This window comes from Eschscholzia californica, unplaced genomic scaffold, assembly GCF_041429995.1.
Source record: "Eschscholzia californica isolate CP2 unplaced genomic scaffold, dmEscCali1.0.p SCAF_3, whole genome shotgun sequence".
NCBI classification, from domain to species: Eukaryota; Viridiplantae; Streptophyta; class Magnoliopsida; order Ranunculales; family Papaveraceae; genus Eschscholzia; species Eschscholzia californica.
The window spans coordinates 60577489-60596779 of record NW_028238420.1 but is presented as its reverse complement, the minus strand read 5'-3'; the positions used below and the strand labels follow the sequence as shown (position 1 = coordinate 60596779).

The 19291-nt window shown below is 37.9% G+C and overlaps 3 protein-coding genes across 4 annotated transcripts; 2 read left to right on the top strand and 1 right to left on the bottom strand.

The window, feature by feature from the left end:
* The first annotated feature begins 2548 nt into the window (after positions 1-2548).
* LOC147552730 (alpha/beta-Hydrolases superfamily protein) lies at positions 2549-6272 on the top strand. Its single transcript, XM_086666194.1, has 10 exons — positions 2549-3151; positions 3715-3851; positions 3946-4119; positions 4343-4579; positions 4662-4762; positions 4848-4920; positions 5040-5108; positions 5236-5343; positions 5703-5828; positions 5980-6272. The coding sequence occupies exons 1-10, from the start codon at positions 2782-2784 to the stop codon at positions 6172-6174; spliced, it is 1590 nt and encodes a 529-aa protein (XP_086522320.1). The 5' UTR covers positions 2549-2781; the 3' UTR covers positions 6175-6272.
* A 3451-nt stretch (positions 6273-9723) lies between these two features.
* On the top strand, positions 9724-14771 carry LOC147552729 (protein SGT1 homolog). The gene is made up of 10 exons (XM_086666191.1): positions 9724-10371; positions 11191-11260; positions 11931-12055; positions 12313-12451; positions 12677-12773; positions 12899-12964; positions 13366-13504; positions 13689-13774; positions 13877-13981; positions 14416-14771. Exons 1-10 carry the CDS (start codon positions 10212-10214, stop codon positions 14521-14523), a joined length of 1095 nt encoding a protein of 364 aa, XP_086522317.1. The 5' UTR covers positions 9724-10211; the 3' UTR covers positions 14524-14771.
* A 914-nt stretch (positions 14772-15685) lies between these two features.
* On the bottom strand, positions 15686-19174 carry LOC147552728 (serine/threonine-protein phosphatase PP1-like). Of its 2 annotated transcripts, XM_086666192.1 has the most exons (4): positions 18435-19174; positions 16880-17439; positions 16554-16763; positions 15686-15893 (listed from the first exon to the last, which is right to left on the bottom strand). In XM_086666192.1, exons 1-4 carry the CDS (start codon positions 18622-18624, stop codon positions 15888-15890), a joined length of 966 nt encoding a protein of 321 aa, XP_086522318.1. In that variant the 5' UTR covers positions 18625-19174; the 3' UTR covers positions 15686-15887. The 2 variants fall into 2 exon arrangements, with proteins under 2 accessions (XP_086522318.1, XP_086522319.1); XM_086666193.1 differs by lacking the exon at positions 15686-15893 and having other exon boundaries at positions 16548-16763; positions 18435-19123.
* Positions 19175-19291: the final 117 nt, after the last annotated feature.

Here is a 19291-nt window from a genome sequence, read left to right as displayed (position 1 = left end):
ATAATTATCTGATCCGAAATTCAAATACAATATTATCCAATCCGAAATTCTGATAAGGGTTGAAGACTTAGTCTTAGACTTGAAGTTGACTAGTTGAGGATAAAGTTTTGTTTATTTTTTAATCTCTTGGGTGAATCTTAACCGTTGATTTCAAATGCGAATCGGATCGGATTTTTTCGAAGTCGAATCTGAAACCGGTATCCGACAAGACATCCGAAATTCGAATCCGAAATGTCGGATTATTTGAGTGCGTTTGCGGATCGTATTCGGATCTTCGGACCACCTTTTACAGGCCTACTTTTTTCCACCACCTCACCACCTCCACTATCACTAACCAGCACCACCATAGTAACCACTCCACAACCACACCACCATTACAAAGCACAACCATACCATCACCACAGAAAACCAGTCGCTTCGTCATCAACATCACCGCCACCACTTCTCCATCACCACCATCATACCATCGTTATCACAAAACACCACCACTGAACCCCCATCACTCCACACCACCATCACGAAGCACCACCAGATCTCGCCATACAACCCAAACCCATCACCACCACAATGACTAAAACCAAAGATAAACAGTAGTATCCGATCCACTCCGCCACTTCCAGATCTTGTCGTGATCTCATCGCACCACCACAAACGGTTTAACTGTAAGGGAGAGAGAGAGGAAAGAGAGGCTATACAGAAAACTTAAAAAGGGTTCCGGCGAAGGGAGGACCCTTCGCCGGAGTAAAACCACTAGATCTAAAAATGGTTTCTTGAGAAACTAAGAGAGAGAGAGGGGGCCTTGAATGAAGTTCTCGAAGTTCCTTAATATTAACCAATGAGTGGTTTACTAGAAAGCCAAACCAACCACAAAAACTAATTGTTCACGAAAAAAAAAATGGATTCAACTACTTTCTCCCCACACACCAACTTCGTTATTTCTAAATACTTCAATCTTAAATTCTTAATTGACCAAGTCTTTTATCTCCGGTGACTATTTAGGGTACTCCATAAGTTTTATTTTAGACAAAGATTATAATACTCCACAAGTTAATCTTAATTGACCTAAGGGTTTTTTTTTTTTTTTTTTTTTTTTGTTTTTTTATCATCATCATCTCCAATGACTATTTAGGGTACTCCAAAGTAGAGACCCATAATTATTAGGGTTATTTCCCTAATGGCCCCCTACTTTGTGACCAGCTTCCCGCCTGGCCCCCTACTTTACAAGAAATACCTATATGGCCCCCTAAAACCGTTAATTTTAACTTTCCGTCACTCTCTCTCCTCCATCTCTTTTTCTCTCTCTGCCATGTCACGCCACCTCATATGTTAGGCCACCTCATCACCATCTCCGGCAGAGGTCGCCGGCCGGCCAAATTTCCGGCTGGCGACCTTCAAACTAAATTTCTTGAAGAACAGACAACTCCGGCGAAGGTCTCCCTTCGCCGGAGTAATTTTAGAGAGAGAGAGAGGAAGAGAGAAAAAAATTTTTTTTTTTTTTTTTTTTTAGTTTGAAGGTCGCCGGCCGGAAATTTGGCCGGTCGGCAACCTCTGCCGGAGATGGTGATGAGGTGGCATAACAGATGAGGTGGCATGACATGGCAGAGAGAGAAAAAGAGATGGAGGAGAGAGAGTGACGGAAAGTTAAAGTTAACGGTTTTAGGGGGCTATATGGGTATTTCTTGTAACGTAGGGGGCCAGGCGGGAAGCTGGTCACAAAGTAGGGGGCCATTAGGGAAATAACCCTAATTATTATTATAGTAAAATCCATCTTTTTCAAGTATTTATATTTTTAATTTCCACTTTAACACTTATACTTCTTTTAACACTTATACCATGTGCGTAAATGATGCATGAAGAAGAAAGTAAGGTTTGGTCGTGGAGTGGATTTCTTGGTCCAATGATCTACTGACATATGTTGGGAGATAAGATCCATGTCATTTTTCTCCATGAAGGTTGGGCAAAAACTTATGTTCTTATTTAGTTGAGGAGGCAAAAACTTATGTTCACAATGAGATGTTCTCTTTCAACACCAAAAAAAAAAGAAATGAGATGTTCTCTTTCAACACCAAAAAAAAAAAAAAAAATGAGATGTTCTCTCTCAACACCAAAAAAAAAAAGAGATATTCAATTCTGAGCTATTCTTTATTACATATATTTTTGTTGAGGACAAAATATACTATTAAAATCGAAGAGTACGACTGTAGTACATGTTTGAAATAATAAAGAGTACGATTACTTGTATTTCCATAATCTACTGTTTTGATTTTTTTCTGGTCTACTTTGCCAGTTTATCCGTCAGATTGTTATGTGCTTTGTCGATAAATGGAAATTTGATGTTTCTGAAATGTAGAATTAAATCTTTGACTTGTTAGATATGTGATGTTAGTTGTCATTGAATCGTACTTTTAGGAGTTAGATCAAGTTTTTATTGTCGGAGGCTGTAAAAGCGAAGTTGATGGTGGTCGGTGAAAGTGGTGGCGGTTGATAATGGCGGTAACGGTGTTGGTGAAGAAAAATTTAAGTTTGGATTGTAATTGTTGATACGAATAGGGGTAATTACTTTAAATGTATCATGGGTCATTGGCAAACACACCACTTAATTGAGGACCTAATCCAGGCATATTTTGAAATTCAGGGTTAAGGTCTAATATTACTAAATGGATGGGGTCTATTATTGCAAATAACCATCCAGTCGCATTCTATGAAATCTAACCATCAGTACTACGCCACGTTTCAAATGAACTTAACGCCGTAAAAACCAGATCGTTATTTCAAACTCCAATGCCATCGATGAAGATCTTATCTTCGTCGTCATCGGTGGGAAAATTATTTCCCATCCCGCCTTCTTCTAATTTCTCTTCTCATTTTAATTTCCCCTTAAGTTTCGTAAACCCTAATCGGTGCAAATTCTTCCTAAATTCGATCACCAACCATCGTCGTCGTAGTCTCTGCTACTACTACTACTCATCTACCGCCATGGATGTTAGCACCTCAAGCAAACAAGATGAAAAATCATCCTCGACGGAACACATTGTCGGTAACTGGTTCTCTGTTCCTGGACTCCGGTTGCGCGATCATCGTTTCACTGTTCCTCTCGACTACAAATCCTATTCGTCTATGATATCAGTTTTTGCTCGTGAAGTTGTTTCAGGTACTTCTAAATTCCGATTCATTTTGTGTCGATTGATTATGTGATTGCTAGATTTGAACTGCTTCATCGATAAATTATTGATTTTGATCTGCAATATTGTTTATTGAGATTGATTTTGAACTTATTTATATACTATATATTTTGCTGATGTTAACAAGATCTAGCTTGTTCAATGGTAGATGATTGATTTTCTCCAGTATTATTGTGAAGTAGTTTCAGCTTATAGTCGATTTACTATGAGACAATCGGATTTAGTTATAGCAAAAAGTTTGGTATTGTCATTGCCTGTAAAGATCTAACCGTGGAAACTTTTAGTCATTTCAGTGTCAGTATGAGTTTTTATCATATCTAGTTATGAACTTGTCTGATTCTGAGAGCATATAAGTATTTATGATTCACTAGTAGAATTTGTTTGTCGCAAATTTTATTTCTTAGTTATCTTGATATTATCTTTGTCCAAAACGTTTCTCGAATTCAATATTGGTACTTGATTGAATCTGTACTGAATTCATATCTTTGGATTTAGAGAGCAAAATGGGTAAGTGAATTTTTGTTCATTGCAGCTGGAAAGGAAGAAATAGAGTTACCTTATTTATTATACCTACAAGGTGGTCCTGGTTATGAGAGTCCTCGGCCAACTGATGCTGGTGGATGGATAAAGAAAGCGTGTGAAGAATATCGTATTATTTTGTTAGATCAGGCATGATTTTTTTCGGTATTCTTTTCTAGTGGTTGTGGATTGTGATTTCGGGTTTAGCTTTTCAATTAATTTGACCAGTTTTTTTGTCTTGCAGAGAGGTACTGGCTTGTCAACTCCCTTGAGTGTTTCTTCTCTCTCACAATTTACATCTGCAGAAAAGATGGTTGACTACTTGAAACATTTTCGGGCGGATAATATAGTAAAAGACGCGGAATTTATTCGACTTCGTCTAGTACCTGATGCTGGAAGATGGACCATATTGGGGCAGGTATTTTAATAGACAAAGATGCAGAGTGTTCTGGTCATATACTTATACAGGAATTACTTAAAATCCTTGAGATTGGATAGTGTAATCATTTCATTAGTTTGTTTTTTTGTAGTGCTAGAACTGGAAAGATTTGTTGTTCTAAACTGGTGGTTTTTGTCTTGTCACCTATTTGAGTTTTGCCCCACAAGGTCTGAAACAAGTCCTCTCACGTTTACTTTTGTAGAGCTATGGTGGTTTTTGTGCTGTCACCTATTTGAGTTTTGCCCCACAAGGACTGAAACAAGTCCTCTTAACTGGTGGGATTCCTCCACTTGACAATGGATGCACTGCAGAGGCAGTATACAGGGCATGCTTCGAACAGATCGTGAAGCAGAATGAGAAGTACTACAAGAGATATCCCCAAGATATTGAAATTGTTCGAGAAGTTGTAAATTACTTGGCAGAATCTGAAGGAGGAGGGGTAAGGCATCTAGTTTTAGAATGTCGTTTCTTATTCTTATTATTCTTGTAATCCTTAACTTCTATAGTTTATTATTCTCTAGGTACCTCTTCCATCTGGCGGAATTTTAACCCCGAGGGGGTTGCAAACTATTGGTCTATCTGGTTTAGGAGCAAGTACTGGTTTTGAGCGCTTGCATTATATGTGAGATGAACGATTTTCGGGCCTATATTGTGACCTTGAATTTTGACATTGTTCTTTGTGTTGATCTGTTTCATTGGTGGTGTAGGTTTGAGAGAGTCTGGGATCCTGTATTAATTCCAGGATCAAAAAAGTCTATTAGCTACTACTTCTTGAAAGCTGTAAGGAAAATGCCTTCTTTTGAATTTACGATTTCGTTAGTGTTATTTTCCCGATAGATTGGAACCCCATAGCCCTACTTTCTACAGATTACTGACTATAGGATCTTTTCTTTCTGCAGTTTGAGGAATGGTCAGGTTTTGACAAGAATCCACTCTATGCTCTTTTACACGAAGCCATTTACTGCCAAGTAACAGTCCTTGTTTGAAATTAACATCACAATATCACATATTTGTCTTTCTTTGTGTAGCATTATTGCCTATCACTATTTTGTCTTCCATGGTCTACTAATTTCTTTTATTGGTTATGACTTGAAGGGTGCTCCTTCGAAGTGGGCAGCTCACAGGATAAGGCAAGAACATGAGAGCAGGTTTGATGCAATCAAAGCTGCAAAGGAAGGCCGCCTTGTACTTTTCACGGGAGAGGTAATCTTAGGCCCAAGTAAAACAGAAAGTACCAGAGATAATCACAATGTAATTAGTTGGCTTTGGACTGGGGCCGGGATCGGCGAGACTCGAGATCCAAGCTAGCCAAGTGACTCGGGACTTGGACCAGGCTTGAGCACTGAGTCAGCCACGTGAATCAGAAGTTACTATATATATATATATATATATATATATATATATACATGTGACAGCATCTTCTTGGTAGCTTACTAGTGTTAAAGTTTAACGATATTACTACAAAAAACTCCCCGAACCTTTATCTACACCTAGAAGTACTGTATTAGAAATTTTGCCAAATGGCCTGAAGTAAATATTTTTATTTGGGTTTTGTATTGCAGATGATTTTCCCATGGATGTTCGAAGAAATTCATGCCTTGAGACCTCTAAAAGAAGCTGCTCATTTGTTAGCTGAGAAAAAAGATTGGCCTTCGCTATATGACATTGCTGCATTAAACAATAACAAGGTTCACTCCAATCATCTTCTTTATTCTCTCTCACTCTACCATACCAACTTCTGCAAATTTTACATTCCGATCACCACTCATTATTTTCTACCTTATTTTTTTGCTTCAACATTGTGTCTGATAAACCTTCATTTCTTTTGCTTTGTGATAGATACCTGTTGCGGCTGCTGTATATTATGAAGATATGTTTGTTAACTTTGAGTTGGCTAAGAAAACAGCATCTGAAATATCTGGCATTAGGCTGTGGATATCAAATGAGTTTATGCACTCGGGTCTTCGAGATGATGGGGACAAGGTTTTGGACCAGTTATTAGGAATGCTAAATGGAAAGAAACCCTTGTTTTGAGCTTTGTTAGAATTTAGTTCTGCACAATTGTTCTTTATTAAGTGAAACTAACTTTATTAGAAAAACCAAAGGTAAAAATAAAGAAAGGGTTTTTTGAACTTACCCCCTCAAAATTAATTGGTAATTGAGTTTACCCCCTTCAGTAATTGGTAATTGAGTTTACCCCCTCAAATTTAGATTTTTTGTCAAAATTGCTAAGGATATGTTTGGATGTGATAATAAAAATCATAAAAGTAAATAATATATAAACAAAATCAATCTTTACTAATCATATTTCCAACTAAATCAAATAATAAAATGGGATAGAATCTCTACTAGGAATCATATTGAAGAATAGTTGTTCTTGGTGGTCGCAATTATTTCACGTACGCCAAACATAACCTTTGTATTTTTGTCACTAATAGTAAGTCTAAGGGGGTAAGCTCAATTACCAATTACTGAAGGGAGTAAACTCAATTACCAATTAATTATCAGTCTGACTACCCACGAACGTTTGGTGAATTTCCAATTAAGGCTACACATGGGAGCTCGTTTTTTTCGCAATTTAATGGATATTTTGGAACCAAAGGAACCCGAGAATCTTTAAAGTAATCGAAGTTTTGGAGGACACCATTTTTTGAGAAATTAAAATTCTTGTATCTGTTAGATCAGAATTGTTATTTAGCCTCAGAAAGAATGGGGCCGACCAAAAGTGAGGCGGATGTAGCTGGCCCCAATTTGGGTGCTGGCATCCGTATCGACATCCTCTTATTGCGGGGCAAATAACATTTTTCTTGTAAGATTTACTTCGGAAAGCTAAATTAGAAGCAAGTATTTGATGAAGAAAGGTGAATTTTTCTCCCTTTCTTGTTCTTTATGTTGTAGTACTAGATCCCTTCTTTCCTTGAGTTAGGGCATGACCAACATGGGAAAGGGCTGGGCTCCCAATTCAAACTTTGGGGGCCCAGCCCCACGTCTCCAACCCGGGAGCCCCGGGGTTCGGCTCCCGGTGCGGTTGGGAGCCCCATCCTCCTGGGCTCCCATTTGTGAGCCCGGGCGGAGGGGCTCCCAGCCTCAATTGTTACCGTTGGGTAACTCCCAACGGTAACAAATGGGGTGGATCTCCCAAAAGAGAAATCCACCCCACTTTTATATATATATACATATATATATATGTATATATATTTTTTTTTTTCAATTGATTTTTTCTTTTAAACTTCTTCAAATGTTTTGAACTGCTTATTTTATTTTTTATGTTTATCTTTTTGAAATTATCTATCTCGAATTATATCACATTTAATTCATAGTCGAAATCTAATAATTCATAGTCGAAATCTAAAATCAAAATGTTGTACACGTACTTCGCGCACTATATTATTTGGATTTGAAAGCCCCGGTCGAGAGCCCGACATCGGAATCGAGAAAAGCCCCGGGGCTCTCAAAATTGGGAGCCCGAACCCCACATAATTTTGCCCTTAGAAGGTGAAGTGTTGGTCAAGGAATCCAGCCCGGAAAAACCAAAATAAGAGGGGGAAAAGAGACACTATATTTTTGAACATGCTAGATAGACTTGAGATTCTCTTAGTAAATGATTTTTCTCTCACAGGCGGTCCAAGTAGGTAGGTTGAGTATACTTTTTGGTATAATATGTAGTTGATTAGTTTGCAGATAATGATTTGCAAATCCTAAAATGTGAATTTCTGGCCTTAGCATTTTCCAAATAGCACACATTTTTAGCAAACGGATATTCCGTTTCTAAGGATTTTCTAAGAGCATCTCCAATGCAAAACTCAAAAAAAATCTCCATTAATCTTATGTGTCAAGTTCTAATTGAGATTCTCACTCCTAGGTAGGGGTGGGATTTATACCCGGAAGCCCGTCGCCCGTTATGAGCGTCCGGAGTCCGAACCTACCCGTGGACGCCCATGCCCGAGATGGGCATAGCCCGCCCGACCCGACGAAATATAACGGGCGGGCTCGGGTGAGGAGGCTTACCCGCGCAACCGCCCGAGTCCGAGACCACATGTTATACCCGATGGGCGCCCGAAGCTTTATCACTTAAAATTAATAATAATGGGCTTCACAAATCCCATTGCAAGATACAAAATATGTACTCAGGTAGGCATCATTGTGAATCTTTAAGCTTAGGAGTTGGGGAATGTTGGCTTTATTATCACAACCTCAAAGAAGTTTTATCAGTGGTCTCCAATGTGGGACTATATTCTTAAGTCCATAAAAAATTTACACTTCGCATAGTTTAGTCCCACATTGCTTATTTACTAATGAGAAAGCTATAGCAAGCTTTGATAAATGATGAGAGGAAAGAGTTGAAGTTCACACTTCACATACTTAGTCCCTCATCATTCATTTACTAATGAGCAAAGTTATTTGGAAGCTTTTATAAGTGATGTGAGGTGAGTAGCATTTTCATGGATCTCTAATATGTGAAAGGCTCAAGTTAAAGCATCACCCGATGCCCGACCCCGAAAGACCCGAGCTTTTACATGGGCGTGGGCGGACTTTGATCAGTGAGAAAATAAAAAATACCCGCCCGAATTACCCGAGTGCCCGAGTGGCCAAGTAGAATAGTTACCCGACCCGCCCGAACCCGAGGCTAAGTTACCCGTGGGTACCCATACCCACCCGGTTCCCACCCCTACTCCTAGGTGGCGTTAATAGAGATCCTAAATTTTTTTTGTCTCCAATGCAAAACTCTAAACTTATCTTATTTACTTATGTGGCGTAGTTATTTTTGTAAATAAATAATTAGTTATTTTAGAAAATATAGAAGACTCGATTTCTGTTGGTTGAAAATAAAATATTGACGAGTTGGACAATTAGAGATATCTCAAGAGGACACTCTAGAAATAGAGTGTCGTCTTGAGATATCTCTATTCCACCCTCGACACGTCATCTTAGAGATTTAAATAGAGTATTGCATTGGAGTTTTTCAGAAAAAAAACTCAAAAAATCATACATGGCACTCAAAGTTTCTAAGATTGAGTGTTGCATTGGAGATGCTCTAAGTAGACCAATAAGGTGATTAGCTGGTAGCTTTTTTGATGATAAGAGCGGGACCCGTCCGCCCGATGTTTGATGGTAAGAGCGAGACCTATCCGCCCGAAGTACGAGCTATAGACATACTTGATTTATCGATCGAAGAGAACTTCATAACCTATAAATACAACCCATGACCGATAAAAGTAACCAAATTGATATTCCAGAGGTCAAAAGTTGCAACACTGTTATAATGGATCAGTCCTTTGAATTTTAAAATACAAGTATCACAAAAGGATGATCCTAAAATCTATATTGTCATACAAAATGGGCAGTTTGTTATCATTTTACTACAAATATGTGATTTGTCGAAATCTTTTTTTTTTTTTTTTGGTACTAGTATTAGTTTGGGTTGATTCCATTTTAGCCCACAATTAGTGGCCAAACTTCTCCCAATTGTGTCTGAAAGTTTGATCCTTCAGCTTGTCTTTTATTAACTTAAAAGGATAAGATCTTCTGGGGCCTTCGAATTTTTTTGGAAATTAACTACTATCTCATGTGTTAACACATTAGACCATTTGGGCAACCAATTGTTGACGGGCCTTCCAAATTGTGACCATAGACTTTTTTTTTTTTTTTTTTGTTGATTGACCATAGACTTTGTCTTTCGGGTGGGTTGTTCTTGCTGCCCTTGCAGGTAGTCCTTGTTGGATGGTCATAGCTTATCACAATTGAGAATTGACCCCCCAATTATGTATGGGGTTTGGATCTGGTCTCTAAATTCTTTCAAGACTTTACAAGTGGTAACAAGATAACGACGTTAAAAATTCTGAATGTAACAGTAGGCGACTGTTACAAAAATCAGAAACATCCAGAAGACCAGAAGTTAAAAAAGACTGGTGGTGAGTCTTCTAAATCCCTTCCATCTCTTCTTCTCTCTCTCTCTAACTTGTCGCGGATATATAGTTGCAGTGGAAGAACTGAACTCTCAATTCCTCCTATTCAAAAACCCTAAAAACTCGATTGTCTCTCTACGATAACTCTTCCTCTTCATATCTCTCATGGCGCCCGATCTGGAAAAGAGCGCAAAAGAAGCTTTCGTTGATGATAATTTCGAACTAGCTATCGATCTTTATTCTCAAGCCATTAGCATGGATCCTAAGAACGCTGATCTTTTCGCAGACCGTGCTCAAGCGAACATTAAACTCAAAAATTTCACTGGTATTTTCTCTCCCTATCTCTCTTCGTTGATTTTTCAAGTTCTGATTTCTGAAACAGATAGAGTTCTTATGGTTTTAGGTTTCTATGTGCCTATTACATATAGAAACTAACATTGGTGGTTATTTTTTGTGTGGCTAGTTTTCTGCCCTAATCTAAAATCAGGACTATTTACTAGTTAGTAGTAGTAAGCTTTTATGTGGACATAACTTGAACTCAACCAGTTGAATTGTTCAACCTGTGAAATTGTTGTGATTATTAAGTTAAATGTTGTTTGATAATGTTATTGATGATTGAGAGCCCTACAGAGATGATAATTTTGGGCCCCCTCTTGCTTAATTTAAATTATACTACTAGTTTTTTTCCTTGAAACAATAGGATTACATGAGTATTATAAACAATCATACATCTTACATCATTTGACTTCGATACATACATCTTAAGGATGGAATATGCTCTTAACTGCAATAAACCGTCCCAAAGACACTCATACCCCCTAAACGCCATTATTTAATATCAATACCCTTGTAAGGCAACATCCGCCTCAATCGACAATCGAACTTGTGATTTCCGGGTTTTCAGAGTTGATGCAGTACCACTAGGGCAATACCTCAAGTGCTATTATATACTTGATAATTGGGCTAGTAAGATTGATAATATTTAGGTTGTAGTTTCAACATCTAGAAATAGTATTAGTTGAGTAGTAAGAAACAAATATTCGAGAAGTGAATTAAGTTCTGTAGTTGTTTCTAGTTTATGAAAGTAATCAATCTTGCATTGCATGTGAAATTTCTTATTAATCCTTTGTTACATTCTGAGCAGAAGCTGTTGCTGATTCAAACAGAGCAATTGAGTTGGATCCTTCTATGGCTAAAGCATACTTACGTAAAGGGTGAATAACTTATACTTACTCTTACCAGCTTCCAGTTCGATCAATTTGTTACACTTTTTCTCCAAGTTAGTCGAACAACATTCCATGCGAAACCCGTGGCAGGCTTGGTTGTGTACCAGAGCTTGCTTTGTGGTCCACGCTATTAATTTTCTTTAGTCTTTGCTCTTACAACCAAGGAATGAAAGGGATCATATTTTATTATCTTTCCTAATCTTTGATGTATTAGTTGGAGCGCATCTTACGTTTTCTTTTCTTACAAAAAAATTGGATAAAGTTCTGCATGTAGTGTGTTAGTTTGAATAAGCGAAGGTGGTGTGACTGAATAATTATCCTGTTGCAGCCTCTGCCGTCTTTATTGTCCCACATAAGGTGATTTGGTTGTATGAGTCTGATATACTCACTCAGTGGTTCTCATATACCTGAAGTCATCATAGTGCACACTGTTATTAGAATTAGAACCGTAGATTTATCATGCGAATTCTTGGTTGCTAGGTTCGTTCCCAGGTTGGTGTATAATAATGGGCCTATAACCATCTTCATGAGCTACATAGATTCGTTTTAGTATCTAAGTTCTGTAGGTTTATGTCTGTTATCTAACTCGCAGAGGCTAGTCACCTATAATATGCACTAGATCAGTGAACAGAATAAACTAATGTGTTTTTGTCTGCAGGACTGCATGTATTAAGCTAGAGGAGTACCAAACAGCCAAAGTAGCGCTTGAAGCAGGTGCTGCCTTGTTGCCTGGTGATTCAAGATTCACGAATTTAATAAAAGAATGTGATGAGCAAATTGCAGGTTTGTGTTGTCTTTTAACTTCATTTACTCTGTTTTGTGTCAGGATTAATATAATGAGTCTGAATTCTGAATATATGCTTATTTCTACAAACATTATCATCCATTCTATGATACCGGTGCTCATCTTAAGCATAACAGATTCCACTTATTGGGGGAGTTAATGCTGATTTTTCATTTTATTATTATGTCTAACGTACTCTGAGACGTATCATCTTCTCGTATACTTTTGTTGAACGTGTATTGATTTTCTTCTTCAGAGGAAACACGCCTTCTGTCACAAAACTTGACGCCTGCACCAGCTGTATCTAGTTCATCAGATGTAGCACTAGTAAACGTGAGGGGCACTGAGGTGAGCACTGAGCCGGCAGTAGCACCTTCACCTAAACCCAAATTCAGGTAAGTGAAAAATCCTATTGTATTACAGTCGTGCCTTCGTTTTTAGGGGTGACAAAAGTAGAACCATTATACTTCAGAAGGTTTTATAACTATCATGTTTCCCAATAGTCTATGCGCTCAAGCATTAAGCATTTCAATGTTAGACTTGTACTAATCGTTCAATTTTCGTAACTATTGCCTAAATGAATTAATACTGTTACATATTGTTTTACGATGATAACACAGGCATGAGTACTACCAGAAGCCAGAGGAAGTGGTAGTGACAATATTTGCTAAGGGAATACCAGCCAATAATGTCGTTGTTGGATTTGGTGAACAAATAGTGAGTTAAAAAATGTCTTCCTCACCTTTGACTTTGTACTGATCTCTTAAAATGATCTGAGAGGTAAAGCTATGATGTCTGATGCAGGATTTTATAGACTAATATATCCTTTGTATGCCTTGTAGCTAAGTGTTAGCATTGAGATCCCTGGTCAAGATGCATATCATTTGCAACCACGCTTATTTGGCAAGGTACAATGCGCATTTGGAGTTATTTGAATCAAATTCTATTTGTGTGTTTGTATTTCATTTTAATTAGTTATATTTGTTTTGGGGTTTGAAACTATTAGTTAGTGCCACTAGAAGCTATCCTCGAGTTTTGTGCTTCAAATCCAATAAGTTGCAATTGGTGGTACCATTTTGTTCACATAGTCTTCCAAAAAAGGTTCATCACGGTAGTATCAGAGTCTTGCATATTGAACTTCATCATTTAGAAGCCTATATTATAGCAATTACTTCTTTTTTAAGTATTTCAGTCTTGTTATATGTGGTTTACAATGATTGAGTACACGTACTTTGCGCTACACTTTGGTTATCATTTCGATTAGTCATTCAATTTTTTTTGCTTTGCTTTTTGTCTGTTGGACAAGCAGATAAAGCCTGAGAATTGCAGATACGAAGTTATGTCGACTAAAATTGAAATTCGCCTTGCCAAAGCTGAACCAATTAACTGGACTTCTCTTGAATTTACCAGGGCAAGCACAGTTCCTCAGAAACTAAACTTGCCATCGGGTATGTTATTATGCTTATGTAATATGGATTGAAATGCTTTGAGTTATTACACAAGCATTGAAATGCTTTGAGTTATTTTGCATGACCATGAACTGGAGATGCTGATGTTCTGGCTCTGCTTTATCCTTTGCAAGATGAACTAGTTATCTTACTCCTAATTTCTTTTCCTTATTAAATACTGCAGCTCAACAATCTCCAAAACCAACATACCCATCTTCGAAATTGAGACATGTTGATTGGGATAAACTAGAAGCCGAAGTGAAGAAAGAGGTATGCTATAGCTTTTACACAAGTGTACTTTGTGTTGGTTGCAAGAAGCCACATTATTGAATTTATAGACTAAGGTATTGTACTTCGACGATGCTTTTTCAGGAAAAAGAAGAAAAACTAGATGGTGATGCAGCTCTAAACAAACTGTTCTCTGACATTTACAAAGATGCTGATGATGATACAAGGAGAGCTATGAGAAAATCATTTGTAAGTTGGTCGTTTCATGAACTTCTAGGTTTTATCACATTAAAACATCAAGACAAGTATAAGTTCAATTTTTCTAAACAAAAAAATTATTTTCTTTTTATTTGAAGTAGAAGTTCCATTACCTTTTAAATTAGATGGTTCGGTCCCATAAAAACATCAAAATAAATTTTCTGTTTCTCGGTCTTGGCTTTGACCTGAGCCACCACCAAGCTCTTGAGCCAGCTAATTCCCGAGTAAGTCACCAATTTGGGAGAGTCTAGACAAGTCCCTAGCTCAACTACTTAGCCTGACTACCTTTACTATATATTATACACCCCAAATACCTTTACTATGTATGCTGAATCAAATTGTAAAGCATGCAAATAAGTAGTAGCCAAATGAATGTTTATAACAGTTGAAATAAGAATTCTTTTTTTGTGTATGAAATTTTGCAGGTGGAGTCGAACGGGACTGTTTTATCAACAAACTGGAAAGAAGTGGGATCGAAGAAGGTAGAGGGTAGTCCTCCAACTGGTATGGAGCTGAAGAAATGGGAAATCTGAAATCCTCTTGTTCGAGGAACTGCATATTTGATCTTTTTTCATTTTTGGTTTCCTAAGCTTTCTAATGTGTTCAGAGTGTGGTACTACAGTTTGTCTTTCATCTTTGGTATAATATTAGAGTTTGTTTCTGGGACAGAATTATCCAAGTCTTCTTTTTTCTAATGGAATGAGGATTTCATAAGGCCAAACTTTTGCTATATATATATATATATATATGTGAATATGAAATCTGCTTGTAGATCATAAAATGAGGTCTTTTGAGGCAAATTATATTTCAAAAACAGCTGGGCCTTCAAGCCTTAAATGCTGAAGCCAAAATTCTGTTGACATTTGTTACAAAATTCGTTCTATAGATTAACTTCAGAAAATTGGTTAATGCAAGGAATTTAGTGGACTTCGAGCCAAACTTTTAACAAAATTCAATGTAAGTTGACCGATTTCAGCTAGAATTTTTTAGTAATAAAATTTGCCTTCAGTCTCCTGCTATTGTGGAAAGCACCAAGAACGCCATGGGAGACTGTCATTTACCAAGTCAAAAGGCGTAGAACACGATGGGAGACTGTCATTTACCAAGTCAAAAGGTGTGTTGTGGGTGCTTTCAAGGAGAACGCGATGAGAGATTGTCATTAAAACTTCGCATTGGTGAATGTGTTCAGACAGTTAGTAAAACTTTGCGTTGGTGAATGTGTTCAAGGAACTGCGATTATTGTGGTGGTTGCGAGTAGGGGTAGAGACTGAGGTCAGTGGTTGTGTTGGATACTGGAGAGTTTCAACCATTGGGAGTTAAGGTTGGACTCATGGTGGTGCCAGTGGACAGATTTTCAAGAGGAGTCGAGATTGAACCTGGTGGTGATGCAGGTAGATGGAGAGTTCGAACCACTAGGAGAGCTGGGGGTTGATGGTGGTGCTGGCTCCCATAGAGTTTGAACCAGTAGGAGCTGAGATTGCACATCGTGGGCTGGTGGTCCGAGTGTTTGAGCTGCCTAAGTTAGATGAGGATTAGGTCGGACAAAAATTTTGTACGTTTTTCAGATTTCTTAGGTGATACCTGGATTTATTTTGAGTGAGCAAATTGAACTACGCCAATTTCCAGTCGAGCTGCTACGATAATCATCGTCAGATACAATCTCAGAATATAGGTTTATATACCAAGCAACAAAAATAAAGAAAAATATGTCTTGAGATGGAAGAATTTGCCTTTCGGCAGTCAGAAAAATTCGAAAATAGACAAGTTTCCCCTAATTTATGCACTCCAGTCATATATTAAGCCATTTTGGGTTATTCCAAAAATGAATCAGAACCTTTCTACAAGCACTGCAATCATCTCTCTATGATAATGTTTGTCGTTCGCCCCTTGTCATTTGTCACCCCTGAAAGTTAGAGAAAGAAAAGTCTGTCAGTATAAGGTTTGTTGAGAACAATAAAAAATTGCTTAAGGAATCAAAACCAGAAAAAAGCAGTATAAGATAGTTAATTTAGTTCATCTCATATGGCTTTACTCTAGTTCAGGGGGCTTTAGTGATCTAGGAAGTTGTTGTACATAACAAGTAACTTTTTTCTCAACACTTGGCCGACAAAGGTTTGGGTTAGACACCTCAGGGGGCCTAGGTTATTGCCAAGGATATCGTTCAACACAGTCTATAAAGTATCAGACCCTGCGACTTGTGCAATAGTGTCACCACTTAGCACTTAGGTGCGAACCACGCAGCCCGAGTTTTGTTAATGGCAGTGAATCCAAGTCGTGCCCTAAAAGGCCACGTTAAGTTACTGGCCTCCCACATATAGCCTAATCTCAGAGGGTTCTTTTAAGTGATGTGGGACTATCACATAATCTATCATGGAAGGATTTCGTTGATAGAGGAGGATTGAACCCTAGGCCTTGAGCACGGATAAGCTCTGCTGACTTGACCATCCAACGGCAGGAAGCAGTTGAGAAATAGTAAGAATGCTAAGATCTAACTGCACTATGAGAAGCTAGAAGAACTGTTGTACGAAAGGATGGATTTATAGTGAAGTAATTGATGTTATACCTTCTGTGGTGGTGTTTTTGGTCTCGGCGAGTTATTGACTCCTAATTTTCCTTTCTTATCAGCAGGTTTAAGAATCTGAAATGAACATGTCAAAGTATCGTCGACACTCATCATAGCACCTGCATTATCGAACTCCCCACAATAATTTGGGGCAGAGAATATCGTAACCAACTTTCGTTTTGCAAAGAACTCGTATCCATCTTCGACAACCTAAACGAAAAACATAATTGAGATGAGAAAACTCTAAATAATATCAAACTCGTAACGAATACTAATCGAAAATGTATATAACATGGACTAAAATTTTATGTGGAAATGGTATTTACTTGGTGAGCTCTGCAGATGAGATCAAGATCATGGGTTTCAAGGAATTCTGTAACCTTGTCCGCCCCAAATGTATAAGATACACCTCTCTCATTCTCTCCCCACCCTTCAATATCCTTATCAGGATCAGCCCAAAGCAAATCACAGAGAAGGCCCTGATCAGGGACATCGGCCGGGCGAGCAATCTTTCTAATCTGATCCAAGTGTTTCAAGTCTGGAGACAATCCACCGTGCATACAGAGGATCTTTTCATCAATGAGAGCAGCAACTGGCAGGTAATTGAAGCAGTCGGTAAAAGTTTTCCATAAACGGACGTTAAATCTCTTCTTACACTCATCGTAGAACCCATATATACGGTTGATGGAAGCACATTCATGATTGCCTCTGAGTAGAAAGAAGTTCTCGGGGTATTTGATTTTGTAAGCAAGGAGGAGGCAAATGGTCTCTATGCTTTGTTTACCTCGATCTACATAGTCACCTAGGAATAAGTAGTTTGCTTGAGGAGGTAATCCACCATATTCGAATAGCCGGAGAAGATCTGAATATTGACCATGAATATCACCTGCAGATCATAATCAGATGCTTGTAAATTGCTTGGGCAACCAGCCCCATCAAAATCAAACTCCATTATCAGACGGACTACTCACATCCACAGCATTACAATGGCAAAGGCTCTCCAAGATACAAATTTTCATAGAAGGAACGTTCTGCGATCCTTGGAAAGCCTACTCCGACATTATTTTCTTTGTACCAATAATATGATTATGTGAGAGGAACTGGCTATAAATATGATTCTCTTATCTACAACCTAAGGAATGATACTCTGAAATGAAATTGAACAGTATGATGGTAACAAAAGCTCGAAACAGAAAACATTATAATGGGAGGCTAGTTCGTATAAGCTACTCTATTGGATGGACTATTTGATAGTCCCACGTCATCTCAGAGAGCGCACATAGATTGGGTTATAGGTTCAAGCTGGAGCTTAGCAAGTGTCCAGGCGAAGCTTCTGTGTGGGTTCACAGAGCCTTTGCCACCAACATCACGATTGAATGTGTGCGCCCGTTCAGAGAAAAGCAGAGATAATATCAATAATTGTTAATGCTTGAGTATTCATATATCGATAAACACTGCTAACTAGTATACATTTAGAAAAAAAAAGTCAACCTATTAGGTCACCATTAGTAGGCTAAGCCGGAGTATAGACTAAGAGTAGCCAGCCAATTAGTCGGCCGGACGGACCTTATGTGGAGCATAAACAACATGGGCCAAGACTCAAGATCAAGGTCACTTGTGTTCACCCCTTATGATCCTCTATGTTTCATCCTTCACAACTAAAAGAAGTCAAGACCAAACAACCAATAAACTTCATCAATCATAAGAAATTAAACCCAATTAAGAAAAAAAACCATGATTTTAGGGTTTCATATTATCTCTGAATATAGAATTGAAACATGTAACTGAAGATAATGAATCAAATCAAATTGGTGCTATAAATGAATAGAAATAACTATATATATATATCAAAATCAAAAGATATAGAAATAGAAGCAATACCACAGATTTTGATAGGAGCTTCGAGCTCAAGAAGAGTAGGTTGAGTAATAAAGATGGATTTAGAATGAAGACAAAGTTGTTTGATTTCTGAATCAGTAATTTGGATCTGCTGCTGCTGCTTAGAAGATGTCTTGACTGTTTTGACTTCAAGTAATCTTCGTATTATATCATCTAATAAATTCTCATCCATCACCCTAGGAATGCTCTCTCTCTTCAATCAATCAATCGTCCCTTAACAAAAATACTTACTATCTCAACTATCTAAGACTAAATTACTTCAAACCCTAGGAATTTTCTTCTCTCTCTACTTAAATCAAAACCCTAATTAGAAAGTCAAAAATGAAAAGAATAATAGTAGTAGAAGAAGAAGAGCATCAGATAAGAAGGAATTATTTCTTTCTTTCCACCATTACTGACTTTACGCAGCTCTCTTTCTCTCTCTCTCTCTCTCTCTCTCTAGAACTGACTTTTCTCTTTCTCTCTAGGAATTGAGTTGTATGGGATTTGGACGGCCTTGGCCGATGTTTTTTTTTTTCTCTCTCTCTCTCTCTCTCTCTTTAGAAAAACAAAACAGATAAGAAGATGGAAATGATTTTTCCGGTCTTCCCGCCTCACTTTCGGTCGTTAGGGGGGGAGAAGAGATGGTGGATTCAGTTATTAGATCATTATTATCGGTCGACGGACTGACCATGGAGGAGGGGGGACCCCATCATTATTTTATTTTTTTTTTTGTTGAGGGAACTAACAAACTACAAGAAAGAACTCTTAACAAAAAAAAAAAAAAAAAAAAACTACAAGAAAGAAACCTAGTTACAACTTCAAATCACGATTCATGCTAGCCTTCGAGTTCCACGTTC